The 22514-nt window shown below is 43.5% G+C and overlaps 2 protein-coding genes across 3 annotated transcripts in view; both read left to right on the forward strand.

The window, feature by feature from the left end:
• LOC311490910 (reticulon-3-like) overlaps positions 1-22514 on the forward strand; it is a 36006-nt gene that overhangs the window by 4019 nt on the left and 9473 nt on the right. The window contains exons 2-4 of one of the 2 annotated variants that reach the window (XM_084548673.1): positions 2580-2627; positions 17391-17598; positions 21044-21182. In XM_084548673.1, coding sequence (XP_084404799.1) covers positions 2580-2627; positions 17391-17598; positions 21044-21182 — 395 coding nt within the window. The remainder of the gene's footprint in view (positions 1-2579; positions 2628-17390; positions 17599-21043; positions 21183-22514) is intronic. The other variant, XM_084548674.1, reaches the window with a different exon arrangement.
• On the forward strand, positions 4376-9235 carry LOC311486009 (uncharacterized protein; the record flags this gene model as incomplete). Its single annotated transcript, XM_084541754.1, has 2 exons — positions 4376-4466; positions 6390-9235. The coding sequence occupies 2 exons, from the start codon at positions 4376-4378 to the stop codon at positions 9233-9235; spliced, it is 2937 nt and encodes a 978-aa protein (XP_084397880.1).

Raw genomic sequence — 22514 nt, forward strand, 5'->3', positions numbered from 1 at the left:
CACAGCAAAGCTTCAAAGAACACGGAGTTCTTTCAGGCACTCTCTACTTGTGTTTGCCAAGCTGACCCTCCTCCTCCTCCTCCTCCTCCTCTTCCTTCTCCTCTTCCTTGTCCTCCTCCTTCCACTCCCTGCTGGAGCGGACCATATCACTGAGGTCATAGAGGCGATCAGATAGCCCTCAGGGAATGGACTGTACAGGATAGCTCGAGTACCAGGACAGAAATTGTATGCGGTGCAGTGGACACACCCGGCCCAATTACTGTCGCTGCTCGGTCGAGAAGCCCGAGGCCACGGTGTCAAAGCTGATTGCCCACTCGTGCCTGCCAAGGAAGTATTTATCATAAATGAACAACTTAGGTATTTTAATGAAGACTGTCACTGCTTTAAAGGCAGAGTCTGACCTTTGTCCCAGAGACGGTCTTCTCCAGATCTTAACACTTCCACATTAAGACATTTCTTAATGCTGTAGAGTTGGTCAAACACTCCTGCTGCAGAAACCTACCGCTGTTTTGTGCTGTTAAGTATTTGCAAACATGTCGGAACAGCTTTAAAAGGTAAACATGTTGCCTCCAGCTCCTTCACGTCACTCCCATACCCTAAAACCAATTAAATGCTTCTTTAAATAAAATAAACAGACTGATTTGACAGCTTTTTGAATCCATACTTTCACATCTAAACCTGTGTCAGTTTGATAGGTACATATATCTTGTGCTGTGTCACCTGCACTACTGTTTTTGTCTTATATTCACAGTTTCTCAACAGATTCACTCATGTAATGCATGTTTTTAATCTGAATGTCATTTAATTCAATCTTCCTGTGTAGCTGTTATAGTGCTTGGCATTTACACTTTCACTCCACCTTAACTCCGCCCTCCATCCGGTTGCCCCTTGACGAATGTGGACGCACAAGTGAGGCCTTAGCGGTTGCTTTGTGGTTAAACGGCGTGAAGGTGTGGCGGGTCGGGAGGGTCACGGCAGAATGAGTCTTTTTGAGGAGGAATGTTGCATCACAAGGCCACGCCAACACCAAACCTGCCCGGCCGGTAGGAAAGGGTGGTGCCACACCTCATCTTAATCCTGTACCGTGACTCGAGGCATTCCTCCCCTGGCATTTCCAACCCATATGATGACAAATGAGGAGGAGGAGGAGGAGGAGGAGGAGGCGTGAGATCCTAATGGCTTCCTCCTTCAGAGTCTTGTAAAAAAGTATTTAGAAATATACAACACTCAACAAAGATTAAACGGAACCAGACATTCCTCACCCCACCCTATCTGTGCTGTAGGCAGTTTGCACTTTTGAGGAGCTTTTCTTTTGCAGTCCATTTCACCCCCAAAGGCTTCTGGGATGGTAAAGGATCTCTAAAAAGGCATTCTTTGTGGATCTGGACAAGTTCAACACTAGTAGACCCATCCCTGTGGTGGTACTTGAATTTTAAAGTCAATTTTCTTTGTGCATCCACAAAAAACTTTTGTCACACCCCTCATTTTAGTTATCATCCAAACTAATGGGACGTAATGTCATTTAATTTTCAAAAATAAAATCATAAAAATTCTAAAATTTTCAAAAAAATTCCAAAAAAATTCAAAAAATTCAATAACATTTAATATGCAGATTGACATTAACCTCAAATACTCTTGAGTAGGGAGTCCTTTATCTTTGCCCCGTCTGTCCTACGTGTTTCCTGTGTCGTCAATGCTTGTTGTACGCTACAGTATATCATCACACATAGCATCTGTGTCCGTTTGATAGGTCCTGACTTAATTCTTTATTAGTATCATTGAAAACAAGTCTAAATAGATGTTTGTAATTGCTTTTTATTTATTTTGAGGAAGGGTGCCGTCTCCTCGTCATCGCCGCACCAATCAGATTTCAGTCTTTGCTTGCCACCAGTTTTCATGCCGTCGATGGCCCGCCGCTTCTATGTATGTATGTCGTGATTTATTCGCTCCTGCTGGACTGCGACGCATCCAACAGACGCATAAATCCTCCTTTATGGCTTTTTTTTTTGGTTGCAATTTTTCACATTCTGTCACATTTCTACTAGATTTTTATGTGCAAACTTAAAAAAGTCACATAAAATGGGGTTTTAAGTATGTGGACGAGGCCGTTGGAAGAGGTGTCTAGCACCCTTGGACCTTTTTGACAGTTGTGAGCGAGGGTAAAGCCGATATCTCGCCGTCTTGTGGCTGGTTTCTTGGCGAGGAACATGTGATATTTCCATCGTAGTCCGTTGGGTGAAGCAACTCAAAAGTGTCAAGTGCTTTCGTCTGCTTCTATAGTCAACTGTGTTGCTTGTGTAGCAAAATATAAGTGCATGTGTTAAAGTTGTTATAGGGCTGCTGAAGTTAACGATAAGAGATATGCATGGGGCAATTTATGACATTATCTTATGGTCTCTATTTGAAGTAGTCAAAGTATAGCATACAGAGTTGTTAAGGCTGGATAAGTTAACTCTTGTTCTCTCTCTTGATTTGAATGCCTTCATTTCAGAGGGTGCAGTGGATAGGAGTTCTTCTACTCTTCTCTTTTTTCTTTTTCTTCTACGATGATCATTCTTCTGTCCTTTTTATTTTTCCAGATTCCTTTCTTTCCTCTTCGCCTGTATCTCTCATTCAGTCTCCTCAAGGCAAGTGTATGGTTCTCTTACGCTGCTCGCCTGCTCTGTCCCCTCTGTCCTCTGGTCTCTCGCTGGCCTGCTGCTGTGCTGCTCTACATCATCCTTTCTAGTGCCCCTCCTCTCCTTCTCCTGCTTGCGAACGTCCAGTAAAGACGCAAAAGAAACCGTAGTAGTAAAAGGAATTCCAGTCTTAGCCTAGACCCTCCACCACCTCGACCCTTGTCATGCCATAACATCTGTTTAACAATGCCAACCCTCAGTCGCTGCACTAATTGTAAGTTAACCAAGCTCCAGACTTCAATAACATATGGTATTGCTAATTGTCTTCACGACCCCCAATCTCGTACGCAACCTACCTAGCTCACGGTCTACGCGGCCATCTTGACCCCTTTGACAGGTTTTGTCGTTTTATTGTTCGGGCAGCAGGAAGTGCATCTGCAAAACCTTCACCAGCAAAACTGACGTGATCAAACACGATTCACTAGGAGTCGGTGGCTGAACCAACACAATATTAAACCTTTACCTCTGGAGCTCCAAGCAAGTCTGGTCCAGTTCAGTCTTTAACGTCTGCTAATGAGCATTATTTAGGTCAGCATCACTCAGTGTAGGTTCAATATAATCCCAAGATTGCTGCCTTATTTTAAGAAAGCAGAGGAGTTCAAGTTCACATTGTGAGCACAAGAGCTGAAACCTAAAAACGGATCACGCTGGCGTCCCGGGGGAATGATTGTACCTTCCTGCTGCCCTAGTATCCGAACCCCTCCTCTCGAGCCCTAATAACAACTGGGTACCCGGAGGATGAGTGGCACTGGAGATATCATCAACCACCCAGCGGCCTGGGCATGCCATTGCCTATAGCTGCTCGCTCACCCCCTACCCAAATATCTGCTTATTATCAAGCTTTGTGCATGTCTCACGTCATTGCTTAAGCATTTAAGATAGGTTTTATTTGTCAGCAGTTTTTCTTTTTTTTTTTTTTTTTTTTTTTTTTGCTAAGAATCTGAGATTTTTAGCAAAGTTGGATTTTTGTACTTGTATGTGAATACTGTGAAAGTGATGTTTGTTAAAAGGGATACGACTGGGGTAGAGCTCAAAATCGCTTGGCTTGAGAGTGCCTTGGTAAAATTGGTAGGGGTGTCCCGATTAGTGTTGGGCCGATTGTTTTTTTTAGATGATTGGGATCAGATCGTTATCGGGCTTCAGCCAACCCTGATCTTTTGTAGTTATTTATTTATTTTAGGTTCGTAATAAACCGAAACCACGTCCCTGTAGTGTAGAAATTCCTCTTCTGTTTTAATGGTGCTTGACAAGTGGCAAAGCTGCCAAAAATCCAAGTAGAAGAAGAGGAACCAAAATCACATGACTAATAAATGGTGCAGTTGAATGAACTTTGAGTACTATTAAGTTTCTGATAGTTTATTTATTTTACCCAGGCCATACACGTAACCATGAAGCTCCACTCAACTCCTACTTACTGTAGATTACATAAATCAGGCATTGAAGCCCAGTGAGGCCTAATTAGGCTGATGACCACTCTCCTGTTAATGTGAAAAGTTGTTGACACCTTAATCTTGAGTCCTGTTCATAACGCCACATGGGAATATATTATAGTCCTAATGGAAGTAGTGTACGGTCTAATAAAGTAGCCCCGGCGCTGTCGAACATCAACAGATCTTTTCTATCTATTCACACAGCATTAGTTGTTATGGAATTTGTTTACAAGCTCAGAGCCAAAGGGACTACAACGCTGGGGCTAGATGGAAAGTCCATTCATGTGGCCTAGTTTGAACAAGGCATTGTATTGTGGCACAGGGGAGGTGGCGGTCCTGTCCAAGACAAAGTGGACCAGTCAGTCGGGCATCAGTGGAAAAGTCTGTATCTGTGCACAGGGAGGGGTGGGGTTATGGCATCACACTGACAACACAACTAACGATTTAAGGTTCATTTGAAGTTGGAACAATCTGGACTAGATAAAATGAATCGATATCAAAATCCATTTTTTTAAAAGTGCATGTTGAATAAATGGTGATTATTTCATGGAGGTACTAGGTTTTTACTTCCAGATAAAAGCTCCTGGTTCTCTGAAGTTAAAGCTTGAAATTGGGGGTTTGAAAATGACTTGGAGATCATTGGTGCTTGAGGAGAACATGTGATTGTCGGAGCAGTTGCTTAGCACGTCTTTGGAGGTTGTTGCCTCCAGAATTGCTCAGGGCTACGTTGTCAGGGAAGGTGACGCCCTGCCTTCACAGCGACTGTAAAAAGTCTCCTCAGCTGTGTGGCCGAGGACGTTGGAATGTTTCTCAAATGACCTGATTAAACTGCACAAGGGCAGCAGTATTATCTAACTCTTGGCATACTTGTGGTCATTTTGTGTTGGATTTATTGCATAATTGGCGCGATGTTATGAGAGGCAGTTAGCAAAATGCAAATTATGTAGCTGTTGGCAACAAACAATTCAACATTGTTGAATTGTTTTTTTAGGGAATAGGCAGATCTTGCCTAATAAGTTTATAGGCCTGTCGTGAACTTGTCAAGGTTTCCTGGTAATTACTGCTTTAAGAGAGAAGACAATCTTTCGTTTAACTGGAATGGTTGTTGGTGTGAAGGTCTACTTTACTGTTAATTCAGTCAGTTAAGGCAAAAGGCTTCTTTGCCTTTTTGTTTTTGTATATACTAGGGGTGTCCCGATCAGAATCTTAGATCTCTTGCTTATTTTTTATGTCTATTTTATATATCGTCACGTGAAAGTTTAGAATCAAGGGCTAAAAGTTAATCTGACTATACCTAACAGGTTCCAAACAAGTATGTGATGACAAACCTTTTCAGATTTGGCACAAACATTCACTTGGACTCGAGAAGAAACTGAACATTTAAACACATTTGAATCCATAACTCAACTCGTGAACACAATATCTCAAAAATGTTCTTGACGTTTGGAACACATTCACCTGGGTTCAAGGATTTAGTGAATAGATTTCTTGGGCAAAAAGTCATTGTGACGTTACAACATTTTTAAAAACTTAATTTAGATATTTGTGAAACAAAAAAAAACAAACAAGGACTTGCAGAGTAAGCACAGACAGTTTATATCCTGAGGACACTTCACGTTTGTTTTTGAGATCCCCTCCATATCTTGTCATTTTGTTCTGGTTAATATTTGTACAATAGTAAATACAGTGGAAACGTCATTTACCTAGATAAATATTATACTTTATACAAGTAGCAGTTGTATTATTCTGTCAAAGATTTTGAGGGCGGACTAAAAGTTAAGAGGATACCATTGAATGTTTGTGTTGACTTGGCGGTAGCTTTGTGTATATAGTTACCATCATGAAACACACTTTCAGGTTTACTAGAGAAAATATATTTTTATTCACAAACAAGTCACTATCAAAAAGAAGCGGTGTATAACAGGACATATACACCTGCTATACAAACTGCAGCTAATGTACATAATCACCATAAGAAGCATCAGTTAGCTTTTTTTATTTTCTTTATTCAGCTGCTCATTTGATCACTTTTATTTATTTAAGTTGCCACACTAAGTGGTACTTGATGTGAAGTAGTTAAGAGCAGCATGCAAAAACTGAAGACCCCATCCATTATATGACTCTGCCAACATTTCCATGATGCAATGCATGAATGCTTGGGCTGCTACGATAAGGCCTCGCTGAATTATACTAGAAGTGCATGGTAGTTTAGTGTGTGTTTCTTTTTGACATTCCCTTCTTTTTTCCTCTTCGCTGTTGTTCTTCCTGCACCGTGACGCAGACAAAAGAGTGGTCCTGGGCTCTGACAAGCCCTGCGAAGGTGTAGCAACATCCCTTCGCTTTCCTTCTCAGCCCGGTTCATTCTCCCCTGGTAATTTTGGGAGTGAAGCGGGGTCACCAGATGGACAGCCGGATTCGCCAATAAAGACCTCTCCAGTTTCTGAGCGCATAAAGGCACTGGAGGCTCTGGCTGCAAAAAAGAAGGAGCCTGATTTTAGAAGTGACGGAGGTTTCTCTCACTTCAGGGACCGCCACCATGAGAAATCTCCCACTGAGACCTCAAAATGTCCAACGGACACTCCAAAATCTCCCACTGAGACCCCAAAATCTCCCACTGAGACTCCAAAATCTCCCACTGAGACCCCAAAATCTCCCACTGAGACTCCCAAATCTCCCATCGAGACCCCAAAATGTCTCACTGAGAGAACTCCATCAACTGTCCAGAAAAAGGGAGGGTCTATTGATCAGGAGTCACCAGAGTCCCCTTTTGAAGTACTTGGAGATTTGAGACATGTAAGCGAGTTTGAAGAAACGGCGGAGTGGATGAAGGCTCATTTACCTCCTGTGCCGGACTTTGACACAGTAGGTTTAATTAAAAGCACCAACGTTGTCGCGTCAAAGGAGAAAGAGACGGATGTGGTTGTGCACGAAGCCCCTGCGGCCTTTGCCGGTGTGCCCGATGCTTTCATGGATTCTCCTACAGAAGCTCCAAAGCTGAAAGACGAGTTCAGTGATGCCCAGAAGCAACCGAGTGTTGAGGAGGAGTTTGACTTGAGCTTCTTGCCAACAGCCTACGTGTGGGATCAGCAGGACAAATCCGGGGTCCAGGTTCAGCCAAATCCCGATTCAGTGGTTGCATCTTCACCTGCTCCTCCTGCAGGTTTCGGCTCACCGTCTCCTCCTCATTCCCCTCCAGCTAACACTGATAATAAACCCAATGTTTCAGATGAGAAGAAGCCCACTTGGACTGGAGATCCTGAGCCCCCAGAGGCAAGTGAAGCAGACAGCTCAGGGGACTCGGACGATACTGTCATAGAAGACGGTGTTGGTGCCCCCGCATCTGCCCACGCTACATCTTTTGAAGCACCAGTTTCAAATGATGCCACCATAACCTCCCCCTATGCGGCTCCCGATGTTCCCGCTGCAGAAAAGGACACCCCTCCACCAAGGTCTGAGAGGAAGCTAATGCAGGTTCCGACAATCAACGTTATTGAGACAGACGAGCCAAATTACAGTGAAGAGGAGATGGAAATGGAGCCTGAGGGCGAGGAAGATGATGATTACGAGGTCATAAGAGGCCCAGCAGGAGACGCTACGAAAACCTCCCAAGCAGAGCCAGAAGACCGTGAAACCGAACCTCCCAGAATGCGCCCGTTAGAAACTGAATTCATAGAAGGCTACTCTCCTCCGTCCTCGCCTGTGGACTCTGACACCGAATACTCCCCCAAGCACAAACCGATCGAATCTGTTCTTGAAACAATCCATCAAGAATCAGAATCCAAGTCTCAGCCCCTTCCTAACGCACCTGTCTTAACAGAGTCTGAATCGGTAAAAGCAGAATCTGACACGATGCAGGCTACTGAAAATAAAGTAAACGATGAACCTTACCCTTTCATAGGCAAAAATGAAGAAGTGGATTTCCCAGACAATGAGGATGAGTGGGCAGATGAACCACAGGATATCCTGGTCAAACCTTGCTCGACTGATCTTGCATCTAAGGAATCGGCTCGTGACACCCAATCCAAAGTGGATGAAAAGTCCAATACGGTTGCGAAAGAGGCCTATATGGATACAGTTCCTCTGTCTAAATCCAGCTTCATGCAGGATGATATCTATGACAGACAATCATTTGATTATGACTATGATTCAGTCTCTCCCTTGGATGACATTGTTGATAAAGGGCTAAATAATGCTAAGGAACGGTTTCTTTCTGATCCTTCTCAAATCCTCATTGAATCACTGAATCCAAGCACCGCTCAGAATGATCTTCCACAGGACAATCAAAGTCTGCGTGATCTGGCTTCACTGAAGGATGATGAAACCTTGCCCAAGCCAGTCAGTGAGCCATCTAAAAGGGAATATCCCCAAGATCCTTATTCCTGTTTCCAAAGTGAGACGCTAGGCAGCAACAACGAGCAAGATTTCAACAAGAAAATCACCACTGATATTTTCACGGATGACTTGACAAAGGGCGACACCCTTCCATTGCACGAACCTGTTTCAAACATCCAGTTGGACAGTAAAGCAGGTCACCAGGCGTCCGACACAACAAGCAACTCAGAAGTAACTGAGAATGACGGTTCAGTTTCTGAACCTTTGGATAGTTTTGTGGAGTTCATGCGAGAGTGCCTGAAATCAAGGCAGGATGAAGAACTTGACAATGCGCACCAAGACGTTCCCCCAAACAATGAGCTCTGCAAAACTAATGCGCCTCCTTCCCAGTCCCCTCCAACCATGGTCATGGATCTTGAACAAGAACAGCTCACTATCAGCGCTCTCAAAGAGCTCGGCAGCAGTCAAGAAGAAGAGGAGGAGGTGGAGACGGTGAACCTTCAGTCAAAGGGATCAGACCAAGCTAAACCCGACACTACATCTCTACAGCAGTCCTCCTTTACCTCAGTTTCTAGTCCTCCAATTTCCCAAAGCGACCGTGCATTCGACAGCACTTATTCCAAAGAGGTAGAAGCCATTGACGAATGGGTGGCTGAAGCCTATCATCTTGCTGAGCATGTCTTGACAGCAATACTAACCCACTTATCAGGTAACCCCTCTTCCATCTGGGCAGTAGGCCTGCTTACCCCATGCAGTCCCATCAGCTGGACTCCTTTTCACTCTTGCACCTTGTAACAGTTTTTCGCAAGCGCTGATGCGTTAATGCGAAACGCCACGTCATTAACTCTGCACGCTCTGTTATTATGTCCTCGATCTGCCTCGAATTTGTGCAGTCAGGAACTGATCAAATCAGCAACATAAGGCTGTGGAAAGCAAGTAGAATCTGAAGTGTGGTCGTAAGTAATTTCACTCTGTGAAGGGCAGTAAAACGTCCTGTACAGAGGTTGCGCTAGACTTTCTCGTTGTCTGTCATTTTGACTGACGGGGTCATAAAAATCTCGTCATAATCTATTTTTACCCGTCACTTTAATTTTTTAAAATGATAATAAAGACATATTCAATAGCATTTAATTTTCATTAAAGTTTCATTAACTTTAAGTACTTTTTTTCAGAACAGTATTGACTTTAAATGGAAACAAAAAAACAAACAAAAAAAAAGTTTCAGCTGCCGACACGTCTTGTCCGTACTTGGAACGGGACTGCTAGCGTAAACAGCTTTTAGACGGTACCGTAGGGTTGAAGTGCTTCAGTGGTATGCAAATTCCATTTTGGTAGCCGTAGCTGCATAGACTATGGTTAGCCGAGTCCTGACTTGTGCATCAGTATAATCGGTGTACCAGGAAATTGTGCACCGACAAAAGTTCTGCGATATTTGGAACGCAAACTGCGATGAGAGACAAGAGCCAATTAATAAGGTCACTCGCCACCAAGTGGTCAGGAGTGTGAATTGCAATCTGTCAAAATGACGGATGGCCTTCAGATTTTTCCGTCACATTTTTTAAAAAAAACGGTCAATGACGGTAAATATTCGGTTAACGCGACCCCTGGTCCCGTAATGTCAAAACGGCCAAAAATCTGTAGAATTTGAATTTGTTATCATTTTGGACTGCCGCAATAATAGTAAGAAACATTTGCGTAAAGCTAGCATAATTGTATATTAATGTTAAAAGTATTCAAAATCAGTTTAAGGTACATTTAGGACGGATAAATAAAAGTGTGATTAAATAAGTAAATCCATTGATGGCCCCAGTTTTAACCTGTCAGCAGAGAATTCAACAAGACCATAAAGGACTTAATAGACACCAAATGTTCGTTTTTTTTTAAATTAATTTGCATATAGCCTCTTACTCGCTGCATCACACTGCCGCCCCCAGACACTCGAAGAGCTGTGTCTTTCCCTGAACTTTAGCTTTGGTCTTTTTCTAGATTCAGCTGATTGTGAGCATATTTCAACGGCTAGCGTGCCCCGACACGGCCCAAAGCGTCAAGGGCAAATTATTACGGCATGCTAACACATGTGCAGCCTCAAATGTCAAAAGCAGTTAGGTAATTGGAGCAGGTGTTCTCGTGGCAGAATGTCTAAATACCTGATGCACTGAGGAATACCAGAGTTGGCTCCCCTTGCAAAGACACGCCTCTCATAGGACAGCAGGGAAGCTACCTCCAGGCTTCGGGCATTTCACAGCGATGATTATAATACCTTGAGTCTGCCTGCTCCTAGTTAGGTGTTGGAGACCACCGTGTCAAGTTTCTGTGTGCATGATATGCATAGTCAGACCTGCAGTACACTAAAGTCTTTCTCTTGAAAACTCTTAAGTGTTTATTTGACATGTCTATTTGGTGTACTGAAGCCTGTCACAGATATTATTATAGCAGCCAAGCCATGGTGTGTGCGACGTGGTCACTGAGGTTGCATATGGTCTAGTGATCCCCCCCCCCCCCCCCCACCATCTGAGACCATGACCCTCTCCTGCCCTCTGTTCTTTATAGCTCGGCAGCGTTCCTCTTGACAGAGCGGGGTCGGGGCTTTAAATATGGCGGCCAAGTGTTGGCTTGCAAGAATATTAGCAGTCACGCGGAGTACAGTCAATCCCCCAGCGTCGGGTTTCTACCTTGATGTAACTTTCCACAGCAACCCTCACATCCAGAGGCCACCCCTCTCTCTGCAAATTATTTTTGGTGTGGTAATTTGTTCAATGGTTTCAACAAGATGTCATCCTGGGCGGTGTAGTTTACCGTCGGTCTTTTCAGTCCTCACCTGTCCAGTTCGCTCCTCTTCCTCCTGCGTTTTCCGTTGGTGACTCCCGATAGTCGCTGCTGCGTGTTAACTCTTTATTAAAAGTTGACTGGAACGTGAACAGAGTGCTCTAACCGTATCGTGTGTCAGGAGTTGCAGCAGCTAAGCGTTGCGGATCACGCCTCCCCACGCATGGTCTCCGCTACAGATGCATACAGAAAGGGCCGGTATGCAGACAGTAACCCTAACACATTTAGTAGTATGTCTGCATGGGTAGCATACTTTGACCTTGAGCTTACTCACCCCAGAACCTCCAGCTGGTGCAATTAGAAACCAAGCGGAAAGTGTCCATATATAGGTAGGAAGAAAGAGTCAGACAGTTCAGCTTCATTTTAAAGATAATACACTCATTGTTGCCTGTGATGGTAAATATTCAGGTTGCTATTTGCAACGCTGATATTAACAAGTTTTTTTGCCACGCTCCGACACAGGAACCGATGTTTTTGAATTCTCCCCCTGCAGCCGTGAGCTGGTGCTATTTTAGTGCTTTCTCTGCAGTGCTGCTCCACAACTCACTAGGTCATTATGCAGGCTGCCGGGTTTTGGCTTGGTGAGTTTGTTTTAGTGGGTTTGCCTGTTCTCATGCTGACTGAGTTTTGCTACGTTGCATTACCAGTTTTTTTTTTTTTGTTCAAAGAGTCATGTTTTTCTTCAGCAGCAAATCCTTTGCAGCAATCTATCTGAAACACCTACACGGCAGTAGGCTGAAACAGTCCCTACGTTGCTCTGTTGTCTGGCTGTAATATACTACTAGGGATACTTGTATCTGTAGTTTGTTTGGTGCACAAGCAGAAAAAAATAGGTATTGTACCAACTGTATCCCAACCTTGCTCTCAGCTTGCTCTATCCTATAGCGTTTATAAGCTTTGTTTTAATTCTTGAGCTGAACTCGCTTGTCAGAGTTGCTTTTTTTAAGTCAATAAGGAGTGATTGATTGACCTGGTGCTGTAGGGTTATTGTTACTCCTGATCGTCACAAGTTGTTCTGAAACTAAAACGGAGAAGCCTGAACTCCCGGTTGCTTTTCAAACATTCAAATTCATAATGTCACATCCTTCTATGTATGTATAGGCTAAAAGTGATGAATGCTCTTCTAAGAGGAGGAATGAATAGAAAGCCCGTTGTCGCAAAAGGTCTGCTCGGTTAGCATCGATGCAGTCTCGGAGTGATGAGCATTCCAGGGATGTCACGATCAAGTTTTACTTCTTCTACGTTTTATTGTTTTGCGGCGCGCTAGCCAACCACCAATATAAACACAACAGGAAGAAGGCGTGTCCTGGCTGGAGCCTGATGTTGTTATTATTATTACAACATAAAGATGCGTAAACTATTTGCCACCGTGAGTCCTTTTCTCTGTCAAACCTGTGGCTGTGCAGCTTTAAGAGCAGCACACAGTGAAAGCAGGCCACTGCGCCTCTGCAGCCACTGGGACCTCAGCTGAGAAGAACAGGGGCGAGAGACACAGAGACGAGAAGGGAGAGAGAGAGAGAGAGAGAGAGAGGGATAATGAACTGCCTCCCCTGTGGGTGCTGGCAGCAAAGCATGCTGGGAGGGAGGACGCACACACACACACACACACACCCCTGCGGTGGTGGGTGTGGAAACCCCGCTCATTGTTTGTCGTCAGATGGAAAACATTGCATGTGCAAGAGAACCTGCTTTGTTTGTTGCCTGACGGCTGCAGAAGAGTTTTTATCTGAAACGGGTTTATGGGTTTACAGGCAGCTTTTGTTTTTACAGCTAGCTGTAGATATCAGTAACGGTGCACGTTCACTTTTAACTATACATTGATTCTGCATCGTAGTATACTTTACTGTCGTTCAAGTATACAGCAAGTGTATTCAACTAAAGTTTGTTGGACTGGCTCGCCACAGTATTTACATATACAGCATTAGACTAGCTACGTATAAATGTGGGTATGGTGATTAAAAATACTCGTTTGGTTATTGCAGCAGTAGAACATGGAGAGTACTGCATAAAACCAAATGAACAAACTCAGCAGTACAAAGAGTGACCTGTAGTATGAGGAGCAATGCAGCTAAAGGACTCTATAGTGTGAGGAGTAATGCAGCTAAAGTACTCTGTAGTATGAGCAGTAATGCAGCTAAAGTACTCTATAGTATGAGCAGCAATGCAGCTAAAGTACTCTGTAGCATGAGGAGTAATGCAGCTAAAGTACTCTGTAGCATGAGGAGTAATGCAGCTAAAATACTCTGTAGCATGAGGAGTAATGCAGCTAAAATACTCTGTAGTATGAGGAGTAATGCAGCTAAAGGACTCTGTAGCGTGAGCAGTAATGCAGCTAAAGTACTCTGTAGTATGAGGAGTAATGCAGCTAAAGGACTCTAGTGTGAGCAGTAATGCAGCTAAAGGACTCTGTAGCATGAGGAGTAATGCAGCTAAAGGACTCTGCAGTATGAGGAGTAATGCAGCTAAAGTACTCTGTAGCATGAGCAGTAATGCAGCTAAAGTACTCTGTAGGTACTCTGTAGTATGAGCAGTAATGCAGCTAAAGTACTCTGTACTATGAGCAGTAATGCAGCTAAAATACTCTGTAGCATAAGGAGTAATGCAGCTAAAGGACTCTGTAGCATGAGGAGTAATGCAGCTAAAGTACTCTGTAGTATGAGGAGTAATGCAGCTAAAGTACTCTGTAGTATGGGGAGTAATGCAGCTAAAGGACTCTGTAGCATGAGGAGTAATGCAGCTAAAGGACTCTGCAGTATGAGGAGTAATGCAGCTAAAGTACTCTGTAGCATGAGCAGTAATGCAGCTAAAGTACTCTGTAGGTACTCTGTAGTATGAGCAGTAATGCAGCTAAAGTACTCTGTACTATGAGCAGTAATGCAGCTAAAATACTCTGTAGCATAAGGAGTAATGCAGCTAAAGGACTCTGTAGCATGAGGAGTAATGCAGCTAAAGTACTCTGTAGTATGAGGAGTAATGCAGCTAAAGTACTCTGTAGTATGGGGAGTAATGCAGCTAAAGTACTCTATAGTATGAGCAGCAATGCAGCTAAAGTACTCTGTAGCATGAGGAGTAATGCAGCTAAAGTACTCTGTAGCATGAGGAGTAATGCAGCTAAAATACTCTGTAGCATGAGGAGTAATGCAGCTAAAATACTCTGTAGTATGAGGAGTAATGCAGCTAAAGGACTCTGTAGCGTGAGCAGTAATGCAGCTAAAGTACTCTGTAGTATGAGGAGTAATGCAGCTAAACGACTCTAGTGTGAGCAGTAATGCAGCTAAAGGACTCTGTAGCATGAGGAGTAATGCAGCTAAAGGACTCTGCAGTATGAGGAGTAATGCAGCTAAAGTACTCTGTAGCATGAGCAGTAATGCAGCTAAAGTACTCTGTAGGTACTCTGTAGTATGAGCAGTAATGCAGCTAAAGTACTCTGTACTATGAGCAGTAATGCAGCTAAAATACTCTGTAGCATAAGGAGTAATGCAGCTAAAGGACTCTGTAGCATGAGGAGTAATGCAGCTAAAGTACTCTGTAGTATGAGGAGTAATGCAGCTAAAGTACTCTGTAGTATGGGGAGTAATGCAGCTAAAGGACTCTGTAGTATGAGGAGCAATGCAGCTAAAGGACTCTATAGTGTGAGGAGTAATGCAGCTAAAGGACTCTGTAGCATGAGGAGTAATGCAGCTAAAGGACTCTGTAGTATGAGGAGTAATGCAGCTAAAGGACTCTGTAGTATGAGGAGTAATGCAGCTAAAGTACTCTGTAGCATGAGCAGTAATGCAACTAAAGGACTCTGTAGTATGAGGAGTAATGCAGCTAAAGGACTCTGTAGTATGAGGAGTAATGCAGCTAAAGTACTCTGTAGCATGAGCAGTAATGCAACTAAAGTACTCTGTAGTATGAGGAGTAATGCAGCTAAAGTACTCTGTAGCATGAGGAGTAATGCAGCTAAAGTACTCTGTAGTATGAGGAGTAATGCGGCTAAAGTACTCTGCAGTATGAGGAGTAATGCAGCTAAAGTACTCTGTAGCATGAGGAGTAATGCAGCTAAAGTGCTCTGTAGTATGAGGAGTAATGCGGCTAAAGTACTCTGTAGCATGAGGAGTAATGCAGCTAAAGTGCTCTGTAGTATGAGGAGTAATGCGGCTAAAGTACTCTGTAGTATGAGGAGTAATGCGGCTAAAGTACTCTGTAGCATGAGGAGTAATGCAGCTAAAGTACTCTGTAGTATGAGGAGTAATGCGGCTAAAGTACTCTGTAGTATTACCAGTAGTGCCGGTACCGACTGAGGATGAATCATTATTAATCATGACTGGATAAATGTGTCGTCAACTATTACAGTAAAGTTAACAATTAACTCTTTTTTTTTTGTCAGTCGCTGCTAAAGTCAACATTTCAAGCTGCCAACTTTCCGTCTTTATTGATTCTCAACGTCTTTGTCGGGACGCTGGCTGACTCAGGACAGTGTCACAAGCGTTTAACCCTCTAAAGACCGAACGCGACGCACGCTTTCTGAAAGCCGAGACGTTGCACTTCACAGCCGATGTGGCGCCGTTACGGTAATTTCTCCTGCGCCTCTCCCTGAGGGTTATTACTCGCCTTTAACCTGCGGTAAAATCTGAATAACTGCCAGATATTAAAAGCTCCAGGTATTCTGATAAAAATGGAGAAAGGTTCTAAGTCACAGGACGTTTTCTGACCTTGTTTACAGTCAAAATAAGCAAATACATATGTCTGAGCTCATTCTACCACGTATAAATCATTAAAGATGCACTTATGGTTAAGTAGTCAGGGTGTGTAGCATGTAGTATTTATGGGGAAACATCATCTAATCACTGACATCCAACTTAGTCACGTTTAGCAATACATGGTAAACAGCGTAGGGGCTTAACGGCCTACATCAAATGCTATATTTAAGAAGCTTACAGCGCAGGCTTAGGGTGCTTACACCAGATTTTTACACCCTATAATAATGTTAAACTCCTTCTCCAAAGTCAAGGCTTTTAATTGCGGTTTAACTCAGAGTAGTCCTGTTTGTTGTATCTGCTCTTTAATGTTTCTTTCATGAAGCATGTACATGGAGTGCTGTACGTTAGCGTGTCCAGGTCCCGTATAACTCGTGTTCCCGTTTAAAGTTGCTGGAGAGCGCCGAGGCCTGACCAGTCCCCTGAGGCGTCGGCCCACGTGGTTTCTCCACCACCACCGCCACTTACACAAGTCTTTTTCAAACACCCTCTCTTTTCTTTCCCCCACACATAGAGGGAGTGGTAGTCTGAGAGCGCCAGCCCGTTCCAGCATTACGTAACTCTGCCTTGTATAGAGAGGCTGTCACTTCTGCATGCGCGACTTCTCACAGGACATGCATACAAACATGAATCTGGCACCTACTGCAAGGTTCCTTCCTCGTTTATTCTGGGCTGCATATGCTAAAAAAGGAGGCTCGTGGCGCATGTCCATGTTTTACTGGGCCGGATTTGGAGAAGCAGGATTTCTACGGCCCCTTGTCCTGTCCGACATTCTTTTGAACACAACTTCTGCTGCATAAAGAACCACTCTCGCTTCAAACCTTGCTCCATGTTTAGTGTAATTTATCTTTTACGTGCTGTACCTGGGGTGTCAGATGCGAGAAGACATTAAAGGTAGCCGCTGTTCCTAATTTGTCCACCAGGGGGTTGCACTCTTTTAGTAAAAGCCGTGAACGTAACACAACACTGAGACTTAGGACTAAACTGTAGAAGGCAGCAATGTGCAGAAATTGCACTTATTTTTCCTTAAGCAATTTCAAGTTGTTGACAAAATGTTTCTGTCAAAGGACAGATCATTAAATGTAAACATTTCCATTATGTACTTGTAGTAGTTTGCACCAAAACAAAGGCAAACGTGGAGTTTGACGCCCCTGTGCTATACGGTTGGACCCCCAAAATCCAATAATTAGCTTCTTTTTTATCATATTTGACTGGTAAAAGCTGAACTCCATCTCTTATAAATGTAAAAGGTCAAGCAGGAATGACAACTGTTTGCGTTGCCGAGCTTCAGGACAAACCACAGCCTCGTGTTGACATTTCATTGTGGGTCGGTGTAAGCAAACCACCGTCGGTCTAACCTCCGCCCCCCTCTCTCCCCACAGTTAAGGATCTGATCCACTGGCGAGACCCCAAGAAGTCGGGCGTGGTGTTCGGCCTGTCCCTGCTGATGCTGCTGTCGCTGGCGGCCTTCAGCGTCATCAGCGTCGTCTCCTACCTGCTGCTGGCCTTGCTCTGCGTCACCATCACCTTCCGCATCTACAAGTCCGTCATCCAGGCCGTGCAGAAGTCCAGCGAGGGACACCCCTTCAAGTGAGACCCGATCTGCTTACAGAGTGGCTCCTGATTTGCTGTAGATGCTCACTAGGCGGGTTTAGATTGAGCTGGCTTAGCTAAAGCTGTCCCCCAGATCCGATACCCATCTTTTAATATTGAGTATCGGTCGATCTGAGTCCTGGTCCGATCTTAAATAAACAAAATTGCGTCCCCTGGAGATTCATAAAGGCTTTTCTTATCTTACTATAATCAGGTTGGTAGTATTGAATGACGCCCTCCTAGTACCACCAGATAAACAATAAAACACACACAAAAAATACAGTTAAGAACTTAATTAAAATCTCAATTAAAAGTCACTTAGAACTCAACACTTTCCAAATGTTAACACGTTCTAAGCCCGACCTTGTGACTCGCGTCTCGGGCCAATAGCAGCTGAGGTTAACAGAAATACTTGCAATGTAAGCTGGGCTTCGACACACGCAACCGGACACCCTTTTCAGTGATTTGCACATGCCGTTACAAGGCCCGCAGAGCTCCAGAATAGAGGTGGGAATCACAGAACCGCTCGCAAAAACCATGCTGTTAACTGTAACGCTGCCCGTGATAACAGCGTTGACACGATGCAGTCATTCTGCACAGCAAGACAATCATCTGACAAGATGTCTGTCACTGAAGAAGGAAGGAAAAATCTGTACATGTAGAATATAAAATACCCAGAAACTGGCATAAAAGCAGAACTGTTCTGGCGCTAAAATGTTTAAACTCGTCCTCACCAACAGCTTTTCAATCTATGTACATTAACTTAAAGTGGAACTACCGTTGTTCACAACCTGGACCTTATTTCTGCCATAAAATACGATCGTTTACTCACCCATATAACTTTATTTGTAGTCCTTTGGGAGATATTTAGATCTGCGTATATCCATATAATGGGAGTGAATGGGGCACCGAAATGCAGCCTCCAACAGCTTTTCAATCTGTGTACATTAACTTAAAGTGGAACTACTGTTTTTTTACAACCTGGACCTTATTTCTGGCATAAAATACGATCGTTTAGTCACCCATATAACTTTGTGTAATTTGTCGTCCTTTAGGAAATATTTAGATCTGCGTATATCCGTATAATGGGAGTGAATGGGGCACCGAAACGCAGCCTCTAAATAACACATTATCTGCCGCGAAACTCATTCATTTCACCAATATTTTGTTATGATACACTAGTGCTATTTCCCGTTGAGTCCAGAGTTACCTGTTATCATCATCCGGGGTCTGTAGATTGACCTACTAACCTCTGACCTGGATGATGTCATCTCTTGAGCGCCACGTACACTGTAGGTCAATCTACAGACCCCAGATGATGATAACAGGTAACCCTGGACTCAACTAGGAATAGCGCTAGCATATGATAACAAAATATTGGTGAAATGAACGAGTTTCACGGCAGATAATGCGTTATTTAGAGGATGCGTTTCGGTGCCCCATTCACTCCCACTATATGGATATACGCGGATCTAAATATCGGACTGTGATATCGCTTCAAAGTGATGGGTTTCCATTGAGTTTTAATCATTTCATATTATTTTAAAACTGTCTCTCTCAAAAAAATCTAGTTAAACGTCCTCATCTCCACCGTTAGATCAGACGATGACAAGATGGCGACATACACGTCCATTACAAACGTCCTTAACGCCATCTGGGCCGATCCAGGCTTTTTTAAAACAATCGAAATGGATCGGTATCGGGCTTCGGCCAAGCCTGATCTTTTGTCGATATTTATTTTAAGTCTGGCGTAAACCAAAACCACGTCCCTGTAGCGTCAAAACCAATAGTTGGCTAGCGTCAAAGAAGAGGAGGAACCAAAATCCTGTCACTAAACTGTCTGCTGTGTGGAAGGACTTTACTCTGACAAGTTAGTGGTGGTTGGTCAACGTCAAAGCTGCCAAAAAAAACAAGAAGAAGAGAAAACAAAAACGTGAATAAACAATGAAATGAAAAAATTAGTGAATTATTCATTGTGGATGTTTGGTGAGGTGGTAGTAGTTGATCGTGAAACATTGAACGCTGCGTTTAAAAGAAGAGAAACGTTTCCTGGAGACAGCGTCAAGGAGAAAAATCTTCCAGAGAGGGTTAGGGAGTTTATGGCAGCGTTGGATGACCAGAATATTTCTGGAGTAGAGAACACAAGGTACCAGCTACCCTCTCTACACTACATTAACAGGAATATTTATTGGATTTGAACCAGTCGCACGGTGCACACGTTATCTAGGAGGATAAGAAAGATAAGAAAAGCCTTTATGAATCTCCAGAGGAGGACTTTTAGTTTATCTAAGATCAGATCAGGACTTGGATCGGCCGACACTGAATATGAAAAGGCCGCTATCAGGTCGCGGGAGTTGCTGTCTTCCACCGTCACCGACTCATATAAGCTATTAAACTACACCTAGTGTTTAAGGCCTCTACATTTCATAATGTTAGAGGTCAGGCAGGGCGCACCACATGATGCAACCTCTGCCTCGTCTGCTTTTATTTATAGAACTGTCTTTTATGGTGGAGCCAGGGCCTCGGGGGAGGCTTCACAGAGAGTTCAGAGCACAGCTTCTCTTCTTCTCTTCACAGCCGTAACAACCGGCAACCTAGCCCCGAAACCAAAACGAAAAAACAAAAGATGATGTAGTGGTTTATATAAATAGTCTCCTGACTTGTTGTCGGCACCAAAGGAGCAGCAAAAAAAAAACGGTCTCTTTATTCACCCACTGCTGTTTTATTATTATAATTAGTTTATTTCAGAGCCCAGGGCAACGTCCTCAGACTGTGTGTTTCCACAAAGGGTCTATAACCTTTTTGAATCTCTAAATATGTGAGAGGCCAAATATAGCAGATCCAGAAATGTCTTGTGTTGAATGATCCAATATCGATTCTTAAAATTCAGCAAAATTAGCCCAAAACGTGACACTACAACTCTGACGTTGTAAAAAAGTAACTACAGGTAAAATTTCAGAGAAACCAGTGACAGCATTAGCTTAGTGAAAATATCTTTCACAACTAAACTGAAATACTAAACTTTGTGAATCAGAATCAAATCGAATCCAAGTAGGATTTTAACTTACCAATTATATCCAGATGTCTTTTTAAAGCTTTTGTCAGTGAAATGCATTAGTTTCTGAATCAATATCTCAATTAAAGACAGGAATCAGTTAATTATTTTCCCTTTTAAGCCACTGAAAGGCTTTTAATTTAAATGTTCTCTTGTAGAAATGTTCAGTTTTGACAGTTTTCTACAAAATACTAATAAGTAGAAGAGATTAATCAACAAGAACTCTGAATATGAACTGAAATGGTGTAAAGAATATTTGTCGAGGACTCTCCCAGATCTTTTTTTAACCACAGGGCGGATATGCAGATGTTCTGTAGCTTCACTTTGTGCTCACCTTCCTCCTCCTCCTCCTCCTCCTCCTCCTCCTCCTCCTCCATCTCTCTGCAGATCGCTGATAGATAAGGATGTCAGCATCCCTCCAGAGACTTTCCGCAAGCACGTGGATGCCAGTCTGACCTACATCAACCGAGCCCTGAAGCAGATGAGCCGCCTCTTCCTGGTCGAGGACCTCGTGGACTCCCTAAAGGTGAGCGGCGCCTGCCTCGGACGCCGTTTGTCCACTGTGGGGGGGGGGGTTGCACCAGTTTGTCTGTTATGTGGTGAAAGTCGAATGACGTCACTAATAAAAACACAGTAGAAAGTAATGAAATCTATATTCTTGACCTGGATATATTTGCTGAGAACAGACAGCTCATGTGCTACATACTGTGAGCTGCAAATATGTATAGCCTGTATAAGAACATGCAGCAAATCAGCACCATCAATAGCTTTTAATAGCACTCCACAGCGTGTTGTTAGATGGGATAGTGGGGTATTTATCTGAAGGCTTCTCCGTGAAGTTAACTGACTTTTTTCGAGAAGATTTGGACCGTTCCTCTGCTAGCATTAGCGTTAGCCTTTTCAGATGCATTGCAGTAGTACTTTAGTTGTTCATCTTTAGTGAAGTATTTCCACACACTTGATGAACCGCTGCTAGTTGGCTGCAACGACCCATTGGACTCCTCACCTGTCGTCTACGAGGCGTCCATGTTGTTATCGTCACGTGATCGGCGACTAGTCGACGCGATGCTCAAAGCGTAAAGTCTGTCCGTCGTCATCCTGAGTTTAGATGGTTTTACTTTGCTTGTAGTGGATTACTCCTCCCTCTCGGTTGGTTCCACATCTCCCGGGTGCAGCAGCCTTTTTATAGCTCTGATTGGTACAGTTACCAAGGTCACCGTATAGCCTTCACTCGCCACACACTTATTAAATTAATCCCAGTAGTTATGATTTAATGGCTGAATGACAGTTAGTTATTATCTTACAAGCTTTTGGGACTTTCACAACAATACTGTCACCACCCTTTGTTTTCTTAAGTTGTCCCTCCCTAAAACATTGCAACAGAACGACATAAAGGCATTGGTTTCATTAATGTAAACTCTTGCGAGGTGTGTCCTGCAGCGTAAATGAATTAAACTGTACTGAACTCAACAGGCCTATCGGATTATAGCGAGCAGCCATCAGAGAAGAGTCTCTGTCGGCCAAGCGGTTATAACACTTCCACTTTTAAAACTGAAATGTATCCGAGCTCGACAGCAGAATTAGATCAGCACGACGCACGTAGCTGCTCCAGAAGCCTCTCCGCCGCCACTTCACCGCTCCTCTGGTCGTTCAGATCCTCTGCCACGGTCTACTATATGCACATAAATTCTCTAATCGGACATAAATTTTGTGTCAGTGGACTCGAGACGGGGGCTGCTCCAGATCAGATGTCGCTCCGCTGACACACATTCATTCACACATTATTAATAATTTATGGCCTTTATTTAAAACTTGGGGTGAACTTGGATCAGTGTTTGATGCTTTATGTCGTTCTACG

Source organism: Chelon labrosus, assembly GCF_963514085.1.
Source record: "Chelon labrosus genome assembly, chromosome: 1".
In the NCBI taxonomy this organism is placed as follows: Eukaryota; Metazoa; Chordata; class Actinopteri; order Mugiliformes; family Mugilidae; genus Chelon; species Chelon labrosus.